This window comes from Trachinotus anak, unplaced genomic scaffold (genome assembly GCF_046630095.1).
Source record: "Trachinotus anak isolate AG129_WGS33_773 ecotype Australia unplaced genomic scaffold, CSIRO_AGI_Tana_v1 ptg000013l, whole genome shotgun sequence".
Classification (NCBI taxonomy): domain Eukaryota; kingdom Metazoa; phylum Chordata; class Actinopteri; order Carangiformes; family Carangidae; genus Trachinotus; species Trachinotus anak.
In genome coordinates, this window is record NW_027273864.1 from 3,577,972 (window position 1) to 3,591,262 (window position 13,291).

Genomic DNA, 13,291 nt, shown 5'->3' on the forward strand with positions numbered 1-13,291 from the left:
ACAAACACGAATCTGCCCTACACACTGAGGTAGGGACGAAGTTGGAAGTAGGTCCCGAACAATCCACCTGCCTCAAGTGACCTATTTTGAACTGCTGCCTCAGGTATGACACTGGGCGCTCCACAAAAATGTTCCCTGGTTGGTGAAAACTGCACTGCCACCCACTCCCCATACGGCTGACTTGAACTCAGAAATGGATCAGGTCACCCAGATTCACAGGAAAATCTTTTTCAAACAGAAAGATGGTGTAACAGAGAGAGTATGGTGATGGGGGATTTCAACATAGCGCTCAATAAATCTGATGTTTCAACTAACAAGGTATATAAGCTGGATGGAAGTAGTAATTGAAGACAATAACCTGGTAGATCTACGGAAAATCACACAACCCAACAAAAAAGGAATACTCTAGGAAACAAGTAGTGCAAGAAAAATTAAAGCAATCAAGGACAGATGTGTTTAGGTACAGTTACAGACGTGTCACTGACTGAAGGGGTGAAATACGAAATTAACAGCTGGACCGATCACTCCTTCTGGAGGTGATGTTGAGGGAGCCCAGTGTCTCCAGAATTACAGGGTCGTGGTGCCCCAACTGAAGCCTCCTGTAGGAGGAGAAATTCAAAAACTAATGATTTCAGGTGGTGTCAGAAGATGTTGTGGGAGGGAGCCGAACACAGAATTAAAAGAGCGTGCATTAATTATAGCAAACAAAAAAACATTAGTGAATAAGCAAATTTAAAAAACTAATGAGATCAACATGGAACAAAGAGGTACACAGGGGAGCAATGGTCAGGAGTAGAGCTAAACACATTATAGAAGGGGAATTAAGAAATGACGAAGTAAAATTAAAATACAAGAAGGGAAAATGACAGAAATAATAAACAGCATCAAAAAGAAAATATCTACAGAAGACAGAGTGGTGTGACTCACCTCTTTACAATAAAAGAAATCATGACAGCAATAGACATAAACATAAGCTGGCTCCAATCCTGCTTAACATTTACAACAGAATGGAAAGTGGTGATCACTCCAAGAACTGATAACTATAATATATAAGGTTAAAAACAGTAACTGCGTCAATAGTCAAGTGGTCACAAGCATACAGCATCAATGGGTGAGACATCAGACACAATTTTATCAGTAAAAGAAACAAATATGGCAGAGGCATTAAAGGCGAAGGCATTTATTTGGGAGTAGATCTGGAAAAAGTATTTGATTGAGTAGAACACAATTTTTTGTGTAGCTCAGGTCATTCTGCTGTTGAAATTACTGTGAACCTTCTGAACCCCCACCCCCTCCTCTTTCTTTCTTTCTTTCTTTCTTTCCCCCTGCTGTTCTCAACAGGTCCTTCTGCCCGGAGCTGTAGAGTTGGACTCTCCAATTGCAACTGCCTCCATGATCCTGCTCAACACCTGCTGCTGAATTACTGTCACTGTTATTAACTATAATTTAAACTATGTTTATATCAGTAGCCGCATTATCGCTAACTTTAACACTATTTTTATTTACTTGAGCCTCCTTATTTCATCCTCTAAACACGTACTGGGTCTTACATGCTCCTTCCTTTCCTGAATTTGCTCTGACATGCAGCCATCATACCTCTACTTTCCAATAGGTACATTAACCTCTCATTAATCATTTGCTCCATCACTTTAAAGATGTTTGATGTCAAGGCAATTGGTCTATAGTTACCAGGCCTGCTAGCATCTTTTCCAGGTTTCCATATTGGAAAAATTATTATTTCTTCTTTCCAGCTCCCTGGCATTCTTGCCTCATCACACTTTGTTATATAGCAGCAATAACTTTTCCAAACTTCTTTCACTCAAATGCTCTAACATACTATAACATATTTCGTCTTTACCAGATGCAGTCTTTCCTCTTTTATCCGGTCCTCTTCTTAATTTCCCTTAAGTTGAAAGGAACATCCTGGATGGAGATCTATGTCACCTTTCCTACCAAACGCCTCTATATTATCAGACTTTGTTCTCTCTGCCCCTTTTTCCTTCTTCATTCCTGTTTGCCATCGTATCGTCCTCCTCACTACTGCCTGAGCTTACTTATATTGAATCAGATGTTGGAAATAATGAGTTATTTTTACAAGCTTAAATGCCTTGTTTCTATTTCTCCCTGCTTCTTTACATTCATCGGCCCACAATGGCACCACCACCTTCTTTATATTGCCTGACTTAAATATTTATCACTTTCTTCTACAAATTTCTCCCAATTAGCCATTTCAAAGATTCCATTCCCACCTGTGCTAACTGTGGTCACAGCAGTTGCTATGTTTATCTTGCACCACACTAGGTTGTAGTTACTCCCTATAGTTCCTTCCTGATAGACTCCCCAATCACATATTGATGCAATAGTGTTTGACACAGAGGTAAGATCAAGTCCAGATTCTTTTCCTGTACACACACACACACACACACACCAATTCTTGTACTCCTACCATCCTTATGCATACTAAATTCTTCTCATCTAAAAACTATTAGCTGACCATTAATGTCTGTTCTGTCACTCCACCATAATACATTGTGTCCATTAAAATCACCACACCAAACAATATTGTTGCAATTTTGTCCTTGTATCACCTCAAAGTTGTTTAATTCCAGTTTTTTGCAGATTACATTTTTGCATTTGCCTAAAACCTTCTGACCACCAAACCCAACTGCTGTGTAGCAGAGCAGAAGTGTATGTACATGAGAATCATATATATATATATATATATATATATATATATATATATATAAAATGAAAACCTAATATTCAATCATCTTCATCAACAAAAAATGAGCCCACATCCCTTCACAAAACAATTTTCAAACAAATCCTCAAATATTTCAGTATCACAAACATCTCTCATCAATGACTCAAACAAAACCACAACATTCACATTTTTCCTTTCAAAATGAGCCAAGTTTCTTCTTGACTCAATACAAAATAAACAAATTTACATCCTCTTTATGGACCTTGCCTTGTGCACTGGCATCTCCACTGCTCTAGAGTCCAGTGGCGGCGTGCTTTACACCACTGCATCTGGCGCTTTGCATTGCACTTAGTGATGTATGGCTTGGATGCAGCTGCTCGGCCATGGAAACCCATTCCATGTTCCCATTCCCCAAGCTCTCTTCGCACTGTTCTTGAGCTAATCTGAAGGCCACATGAAGTCTGGAGGTCTGTAGCGATTGACTCTGCAGAAAGTTGGCGACCTCTGCGCACTACGCGCCTCAGCATCCGCTGACCCCGCTCCGTCAGTTTACGTGGCCTACCACTTCATGGCTGAGTTGCTGTCGTTCCCAATCACTTCCACTTTGTTATAATACCACTGACAGTTGACTGTGGAATATTTAGGAACGAGGAAATTTCACAACTGGACTTGTTGCACAGGTGGCATCCTATCACAGTACCACGCTGGAATTCACTGAGCTCCTGAGAGCGACCCATTCTTTCACAAACGTTTGTAGAAACAGTCTGCATGCCTAGGTGCTTGATTTTATACACTTGTGGCCATGGAGGTGATTGGAACACCTGATTTCAATTATTTGGATGGGTGAGTGAATACTTTTGGCAATATAGTGTAATTAAATTTAGACAAAAGCAAAGAATTAACGACTACAACCTTACAACCCTCTCAAAGACCAAAAATTTAATGACTGTTAAACTTTATTCAAAATACCTGTCCATATAACATCTCTTGCTTCCTTTGCTTTTACTCCTATGTTCACACCCAGTATCTTAATAAAGTCTTCTGTTACCTTAAATGGAATATCACATGCTCCTAAATCTGTATTTCCTACACACATAATTTCTCATTTTTCTACATTTACTTTTGCCCCTGATACTTTCCCATCTGCTTCAAAAAAACAGAACAAAAAAATTTCAAGCAACCTTTTTTCACTTTGTCATTATGGGCGATTGTGTGTAGAATTTTGAGGTAAAAATGAATTTAATCAATTTTGGAATAAGGCTGTAACATGACAAAATGTGGAAGAAGTGAAGCGTTGTGAATACTTTGCACTGTACATCCATAATTGTGCATATGGCATCAGTGATTTCCCTACCTGGTATGTTATAAGCTTGGGTTGGCGCCATTAAGGTCCCTACTACTTCCCTCAAACTTTTTGTCCTCAAAGTTTTTGTCAAAATCTTGTAATCTCTCACCTATAATTTTCTAGTTTTAACGGACTCCCTCTTTTTTTAAACAAAACTGTGATGACCCCTGTTGCCATTGACTCTGGAACTGTTCTCCTTACTTCCATACAGTGATACACCTTCAACAATATAGGTGCCAAAATATCAGAAAAGTCCTATAAAACTCGTGTGTCAGACCATCTGAACCTGGACTCTTGCTGGATTTCATTTGGGATATTGCTGCTTTAATTTCATCAGTGATCAAATCATCAGCACACATTTGTTAACTTCCATCTGATATCTCTGTTATATAAGTCTTTACCTGTTTAGTTTTCTCCAAACTGAGAAAGAAATGTGTACACTTTTCTCCTTCAACTGCGTACTGAGCCCTACTTCTAATGACTGCTCCAACACATTTTTCTCTCTCATATTTTTCTATCTCTGCTTCTAATTTCAGAAAATAAGTCCTATCTCGATTCAGATCATCCTCCAGTTTTTCCAGTTCTTTTATGAATTTCTCTTTCACTTCATTTTCCTTTCTTTTTCATGAAATTCCTCTTTTTTGCATATCTAGTGCTTTTTTTATTCTATTTTTCATTGTTTCCGACATTTACAAACTTCTTCAAATAGAGGATTTCCTTGATCAGCCCTTATAAGTCTTATTATATTTTTACTATATACCTCCTCATTAAACAAACATGAATTCAAGCACCAAACCCCACCCTCCATTTCCCTCCATACATCAACTACATCTCTGTGCATAACATCAAACAAAACATTCCTTGAAGAATCACTTCTGAAATTAAAACTGCTAGACACATCTAGCCTTGTGCACCATAAATTAAAATCACCAACCAAAATACACCTATCAGTACAAAAAGTCTTCATCTCATCATCTCATCTTAACCTAAACCAGATATTCCAAAAATTAAATTCATCACTGTTAATCTTTTATCATATGTCTTCCTACTCTTTTTCACCAATCTCCACCATCCTTTTCTCAGAAGTCTTTTCCTTTCCTTTGTCCATAACCGATACGTGTATCCCCTTAAAATAACGTTGCAACTAAAAGAGTCCCCCAAACAGCAAACGCTGTTGGGGGATATATCCCACAAATAAAAATACTGACTGAAATATGTAATGTGGTAAAAAGTGTTGTTTGTGCACTGTGAGCTGCACTGTCTGCACAGAGATCGACAGTTGAGCAGTGGCACAGTCAGTGCTGTTTACTGAAGCTGCAGTGTCCTCTGTTGTTTGCACAGAAAAGTGAAAAAGCTTACAGCACCTGGTATTCCCAGGCGGTCTTCCATCCAAGTACTAACCAGGCCCGACCCTGCTTAGCTTCCGGGATCGGACGAGATCGGGCGTGTTTTTTTAATTTTTTATCATAAAGATATACAAAAGTTGTCAATTTGCAATAAATACATATACATACACATTTACATCAAAACACCCTCAAAAGAAAAAAAATGTAATCCTGCCTGTATGAACAATCTGTCAATCAAAACATTTCCATCATTTGTTATCTTGGGATTCATGAACACTGGCTGATCTAGTACTTGATTAATGTTTTTACATTCATATTGCACATGCTCAATAAAGTCTGTCCACGTTAAAAAAAAACCTCAACAGGTCGGCTTTCCAGCATGGTCCTTTTGAATCTCATAAAAATCCGACTTTCCCCACATCCTCCACTCCTATACAAAAAATCTTTGAAAAAGCCCTTCCATCCATACTCTACCTTATCATATAGATATTTTTTCACTGTTTTCACTCTTAATGCCTTCTGTTTCACATCTAAATCCACTAATTTTAGTCCCCCCTCTCCATAGTCAGCTACCAGCGTTTTCATGGATATCTTAACCCCTTTCCCTCCCCACAGGAACTTGATTACAGCATCTCTTACCTCATTCAATACCCACTCAGGGAGAGCTAAAGCTCCCATCACATAATGAAATTTGGACAACAACAGAGAATTAATGACTATAACCTTACCTTTCAATCGCAACCCTCTCAATGACCATGAATTTAATAGTTGTTTAATGTTGTTCAAAACACCTGTCCATGTGACATGTCTCGCTTCTTTTGCTTTCACTCCTACATTTACATCAAATATCTTAATAACCAATAATAAGCAGATATTTATCTGACACCGCTCTTAGCCAATCATTTGTTAGACCAGATATGTTACTGCGGTGGATGCATTTTTTACCGCCTATGATTGGATATTGTGCTGCAGCCCGCCCAGCTAAGATGAAAAAACTCCGCTCTTCCACACCATCACAGACATGGCTGTGTGAGTATGTGAAGCACAGGTGTCCTTGCTTTTCTTTCTTTCTTTCAACTTCTTTCAACTTCTCAACTGTGTAATGTGGTAGTATTAGTGCTGTCTCTCAGCCCAGGACATTTCCTAAATATATGTTTGAAATGTTTTCTGAAGCCTAGAAAGTTTTAAAATAAAACACACAAGATGTCTGAGTATTTATTCCTCCATACAGGCCCCTGTTATATAGATTGCTGTCGTATAGACCGCTGCGGCCATATTAGGAATTACTGTGTGAATGTTTCCATTTCACTGTTTGTTTTCGCAGGCCTGTTCATTTTTTATTCATTTTTATTGGCTATTGTTTTTATTTTCACTTTCAGTGAAGTTATGAAGGAGAAGAAATACTTGCACTTGCTCCTATCACTTGAAACACTGTTTGCACAACACATTTTACCTTCAGCTCCTTTAGCAGCTCCTGTGAATTGAATATTGCACTGTTGATGGATAAAGTCAATATCTATAAACTCTTTTTTTTTGTGTTGGGACCAGCTGCGCAAATGGACTGTCCCACAGTGTAAGGCTTATATAAATATACTTTTAAAACATATTTAGCTTCAATTCAGACTGAAAATATAAATTATTAGCATTATATCTAACATTTTATTATGTCCTCCAAGATGTCCCACACTTTCTGTAGTCTTTAACATGTCAGTGAAGACATTGTTCTTTGGTTAATAGCAGGCATCCAGGCAGGACCTTCTACCTACACCATGAGCGTGTCAGCTCTATATGATCACATGGTGTCATACAACAACGAAAAGGGTAAGAGATGCTCATACTCATTTTAACGGGAACGACACCCATTTCTTTCCAGTCACTATTTGTGAACACACACCATCTTTTAAGCTAGAAATCAGCGTTAACCCTCCAATGAGGGCGTAACTGTGATCAAACCCAGAACAGCTCCATACACAATGAAAGGGGCTCTGAATTTGTTCCTTTTTGTCTGATTTATAGTTTTATCAGAAGGACTTTATTCTCATTGTCAGTTCTGCTTACAAAGAAATGAGGAGCACGGCTCCTGTTCGGTGTGAAAACACAGGTCCTTTCCAATAATGAAGAATGAGGATGAGTAATATAAAGTGATGCTGATGGGGATTCTAATGGTGATGTTGATGGTGATGGCTTTTTCTGTGGATCTGTTTGCACAGCAGGCAAACTGATGTGGGTCAAAGGGGGGAAGTAGGCTGGCTCTGCTATGAAGACCCAGACTCTCAAAGCACTGGATCAGCAATGAGAGTTCAACTGGACTGGAGCTGTTGAGTCCGGCAGTGACTGGCTTTTTAGGGGCAGGGATAACGTCGGCTGAGTTTAGGCAGTGTGGGAGGTGGCTTGTGTCAGGGAGATGTTGAATATCTTTGTGACGACCCCAGCAAGCTGGTCAGTACATGCTTTCTATACTTTGCACGGTACTCCATCGGGGCCAGCAGCCTTTTTCAGGCTCACCGACCTCAGCACACGTCTTACTTGATGTCCCTGCAGAATGAACATGAGGGTGTCAGAGGGTGGTGGAGGCAGTGAGTCACCAGAGAGTGGTGCATGTTCACAAATATTGACTAAACTGTTCTGGATGCAAGAACAATATATGTGAATTATTAAAATGTATGAATAGGCACAACAAAGGAACAAAAATAGAACATCCAAATCTGTGAGTTGGCACAGGGGAAACACAAAGCAGACAGTCACAAAGGTGGGAAACCAGACAAGGACAGGAAGTATAACAACCAACCAACATCCTATTGGTCCTGCAGAAGACTGGTGCTATGTCTGCTCATTAACTAAAGAAGAAAATCAGTACTGCAGTTTCTGAAGTTTGCAGTAGATTTGTCTTTAGTAGTTCTACCAGTGTTCAGAGAAATGTTGTCGGATGTGACTGAAACGCCACAGATGATTACAGCTTCAAACAGACGTATGTCATCTCTGTGATTTTCTCTTTGTGCTGTAGTTGATACCAGACTGAGTCTGGAAACTTGTAGTATTCTAAAGTGGTTCAGTGGAACTGCACTAATTTCACATGTATTGGTCTGTTTTATAAGACGAACTGATGCTGTTGAAACAATAGTTCATCCTTGGTTGTTCTCATGTTATTGTCCCTCTGGTAAAGTAACAAATATACACAGATAAAAACACAACACACTTGTTCTAAACTCAGGACTGTCATGGTTTGACATTACGCTGCTATCCTCTCCACTTGCTCCTGCTTGCTCTTTGTCAACAGGACACGGTCACAGCCACGAACATGACAGAGATGATAGATACAACAGCTGGAGTCAAACTAGCTTCACAGACAAAACCCTGCTGCCACCACCAGAGGGCAGTAAATTACATGATGAATACAAACTGGCATCAGATCCTTTATGGGACAGAAAGCTGCTCTGAGATCAGATGTAAGGAGAGATATCACTTCACCTCAGTATCGTTTTAATTGATGTCTATTTTTAACTTTAGCTGGACAAACAGAGACAACAAACGGTGAGTGACACATCCATCATTAGTCTATACTGACTTAAATTTCAGTTATGAAGAAATCAGACAGATTAATCTGTGGTTTAGCCTCATATTTACTCCATCTCTGCACCTGTGTGAGTCATTTCTGTGGGGTTGTAGACAGTCTACTCTGTATTTGAACAGGCCTTGTTCAGTGTTGTATTGGGACCTCAGGCCAGAAGGACACAAGTTGTCAGTGGAAAGTTAGAGTTTACAAATGGTAAGAACAATTAGTGAGATTCTGAACTGTTGTAACCCTGCTGGGCCAAAATAGAACAATTTAACTATTGATTTAAGTTTAAAGTTAATGATTTTATTTCTGTTATTAGATATTACAGTTGTGACAAATCCTTTGTTTCACACAGTCCCAGCCTTTACTAAATCTAACACAACGTTGTGCTTCACTAAAGCTGAGAAGCAGCTAGAACAAGTGAAAGCAGTTGTTAAAGTCGAGCAGTTTTCAGATGACAGTGAAACGTCTCAATCGTAGAAGCCACGGGAGTGACAGAAGTGACGGGTTCATCTCAATTAGCTACGTTTCACCTGCCTCGGTGAGCTATCTCCTCATTTCTTTTTTCTAGATTAGCTGTGTGATAACAACAAAGTTATTTCCATGTAAAGCTGATTCTAGCATTTTACTGTGGTTGGTGAAGATCAAACGTCTACAGGGAAACGTATTTAATGTTTAAAATGTGAGTTTCATGTTAGTATTCACCATGTCAAAACTGTGGAGTAAAGCACTGGCTCCCCATGCTGCTGGACATCATTCATGATTTACCAACTGTATTTTTGAGAAGAAATGGTGAACTGCAGAATTTAGTTTAACTGTTTCTAAGAGCATTCAGAAAAATTATTGTGCTCACTTAGGTGGTGAAACAGGTTCTATGTTTGTATAGAAAAATAGTTTATCTTTGACTGAGAGAGAAAAGTTTGCAGGCTTGATGTTTCATTGTTTACACAAATATTCTAACAGTTATTATATGTATGATATTTGTACTGTGTTAATACGTGCTAAGAATATTTTGTCTGAATAAAATAATTCTAATGTCACTGAGAGTTTGGAAGTTGAACCAGAGAGTAACTAATAAATGTCAGTATATATAAGATTTAATATTCAGTCCTTGATAGGAAAATTCTTTTAAAAACACATACAGGAGTCACTTTTGTAATCCATAAGTGTTTATTATTAACTTGCAGCGAGGGAACAGTTTACATGCAGCCTTTGCAGTATAAAATGTTCAAAATACAGAGTTCTCATGAAACGTTTATAGCGCTGTAAAGGAGGAGACTGCTTATCTACAGTTGGGAGTCACTCTCAAGATTATAGCAAAAGGCGGGCATGGTGTCCTTGAGGAGGGGAGCAATATGTTTTGTTCCTTTTTGGTATGCAATTCTTCTTTTGACTGCAGCTGTGGTTTGTATGCAAATATTCACACGAGCATTTAGCAAACCACCTGAGAGACAAACATAAAGTGTAAGATTGTAAATGTAAGAACAGTCCTTGCTGACTCTGATGTTGTTATGATCTAGTTTGATGTTATACAACATTAGAGAAACATCAGATGAAACAAGAAGAAAAGCAGAATAGAGACTATAATCCTGTTTGTTAATGCAGCTCAGGTCTTTTATTGACTGAGAAGATCCAGTGAAGAAGATCCAGTGATTCCAGTAGATGTTGAGCCTTCCCGCTTGGTTTCCAGGAACCTGGACCTACACTGAAGCAGCTGGATGAACTATCTGCCTTAAGGTAGGATGGTGCCAGCAACATTGACAGGAACCAGCTCGAACACACATTATAAACACTGTACTAAAGATAAAGGTGCTCATTTTCAGATTCAGTGCTTTTCAGTGGCTCCTCCCTCACCTCCACACAGCTGACCAATCATGAAGCAGGTGAATTTCAGATTGTCGTTTCAGAGAGTTACAGAAATGAGTGAGCACAGATCCTCCTGAGGTGTGGAAAGGTGTGGAGGGAGGGGGTTTCTCAGGCTATCTGACCATCTGACAAGCAGACCTGACTGTGAAGGAAGACATGTCAGGAGACCCAGGTGTCTTAAGCAGAAGCGTTTATTGAAGCATAATCGTTGAAGAAGACAGATGAACAGTTAAACATTACAGGGATTCCTTCCTGGTAGATCCCATTTAACCCTGTACTACATCACACTAACTACATGTCCTAATACAATTATTTTTCATGGAACCACATCACATCCTTCTACTGGTTCACACTGTACAGTCTCACACCCTCTGTCCTACTTAGAGAAGACTTGTGTAACTTACTGACCCTGAGACACTGGCTGATTCCCTCCTTCACTGAACTCCCTCTCTCCTATCCTGTCTCTGAGGGTCCATACTACAACCTCAGTTGCTATGGCAACAGCCAATGGGGATTGGGCAGCTGTGACTCCTTCCTCTTCAGCTGGACCTCCTTCAGCTCTGGAAACACCCAGGTTATAATAATCCAGCTCCATGGTCTCCTGTGGGCCTGGCTTCTGCTCCCTGGTGGCCTGGAGAGACATGGCAGCGCACAGATGTGAGTAGGTGCATCCCTCCTGTCTGCAGTTCAACACACACAAGCTGAGTGCTTCATGTCCGACAGTCCTCTAGTCAAAAGAGATGTGTTCGGTACCTTAAGGATGAAATAGATGACAGTGATCATCAACAGCAGACTCAGCGGCAGAACGACCAGTCTGATGATAGGACCTGTGGGATCTGATGAAATACAACACATGTCGCTGTTTAATTCAGTTCTTAGAGAACAAGGTCGTCTGATCCTCTCTGTACACTGATGATGATGATGATGATGATGATGATGATGATGATGATGGTTGTCATTAATACAAAGTGGAATCGGGGCGAAGGCTATTTTAACAACCTAGAAAGCAGCAGGCGTGCTGCAGCTAAGTGACGTGTTCTGTCTGTCCATCGATGGTGTCTGCTCAGTTTCAATACTTGGGACAGCGCCGCACCTTCACACGCCCCCTAATTTTACCAAACTCATTCCACCATTCCAGCACAAACACCCACTCGCTCAGCTGTGGGCTTTAGAGGAATCATATGCCAAAATATTTAGACACCACAAAGCATTAAACCACACAGGGGGGTCACAAACACCAATCTGATTATTCTGGGGGGTCACTGCTGTATAAGACCCCCACACCAGTGGTGGTTGTTAGCATCTCTTTGTGGCCATTTTGTGTCTCTAACTGAGCTCTATAACTTTCTAATAAGAAACATGAACAGTCATCTGATACAAAGACACAGGTCCATGGGCCCCTAAGCCTTTTGGGCCCCTGGGTCTGTCCCCCATATGCCTATTCGGTAATCTATCCATGACGGCACAGTTGCAGAGCCATAAATTGTTTACATCTTTAAAGTGGACACATCTCAGTGCTTCATCTCACCTGAGACAGTGAGGCGCAGCCAACGGCTCTCAGAGGAGAAGGTATGACCAAAAACATAGACACGATAAACACAGCAGTAGCTTCCTTGATGGGTGGGCTCTGCGGCAGGAAACAGGAAGTGGGCAGAGTGATTGACAGCAGGCTGGGTGTAGTTGTGCGTTGTGCTGGAGAAGGGGAAGGTGAGCCGGAAGAAGCCTCCTGGGTACTGTGGCTTGACGGAGCAGTTGATGATGAAGTTGGAGCCCCTGAACACACGAGAATACCCCTCCTGCTGGGCCTCAGAGACCCTGTCCATGGAGGAGGACACAGAGATGACTGGCTGAACCAGCAGTTCTGTAAACAGAGAGATGATTGGCTGAATGTTAATCATCAGTTTCTGATTGGAGTTTGGCCCAGATGTCCTGATCCGGAAGATCAGTGGTCAAACTCTCCCACTGCAGGTATTGGTTGTTTGGGGGCAGGGCGGGGCGGGGGTGTCTCAACCAATGCCTTTGACCTTTAGGATGCTGTTGTCCTACGTTTTCAGTTGAGTCCAGTGGAATCTACTGACTGCCACTGTGGAATATTAGAAATATTAGTCACTGATGGACTTGCCTGAACAGGTGAGCTCCAGGATGAAAGGAGAGCGACTTGATGATGATGAACACTCCTTCAGGGTAAATCCAGACTGAACACAGTCAGACCTGATCCTCCATAGATACCCCTCTGAGGACTCCTCTCTGCGTCTTGTTGAAACAGGATATCCACAGTCCAGCTCTCTACAGGCTACAGCTGCTACCTTCAGGGTCCACTCGTTGTCTTCCACTGGTCTCCACTCTCCTTGTTTCACCTCCAGTGTACCTGCACAGCGACTGGCTCCTCCCACCAACCTGACAGGCTCTGAACACAAAGAAGAGAGTCATTAGTAGAACAAGTGAAGTGAGTTAGATTAGAACAGAAATGAACC

At 40.7% G+C, this 13,291-nt stretch overlaps 1 protein-coding gene and 1 long non-coding RNA gene across 2 annotated transcripts in view; one reads left to right on the forward strand and one right to left on the reverse strand.

Annotated features, from left to right (window-relative positions):
* The first annotated feature begins 9,357 nt into the window (after positions 1 to 9,357).
* Positions 9,358 to 11,508, forward strand: LOC139631000 (uncharacterized). Its single transcript, XR_011693260.1, has 3 exons — positions 9,358 to 9,492; positions 10,557 to 10,688; positions 11,287 to 11,508. It is a non-coding gene; the product is annotated as an uncharacterized lncRNA (long non-coding RNA).
* LOC139630999 (uncharacterized) overlaps positions 10,626 to 13,291 on the reverse strand; it is a 55,568-nt gene continuing 52,902 nt past the window's right edge. Inside the window, exons 14-17 of the mRNA XM_071494912.1 lie at positions 12,940 to 13,224; positions 12,346 to 12,678; positions 11,571 to 11,653; positions 10,626 to 11,448 (exon numbers count right to left, since the gene is read on the reverse strand). Coding sequence (XP_071351013.1) covers positions 11,218 to 11,448; positions 11,571 to 11,653; positions 12,346 to 12,678; positions 12,940 to 13,224 — 932 coding nt within the window. The 3' untranslated portion in view covers positions 10,626 to 11,217. The remainder of the gene's footprint in view (positions 11,449 to 11,570; positions 11,654 to 12,345; positions 12,679 to 12,939; positions 13,225 to 13,291) is intronic.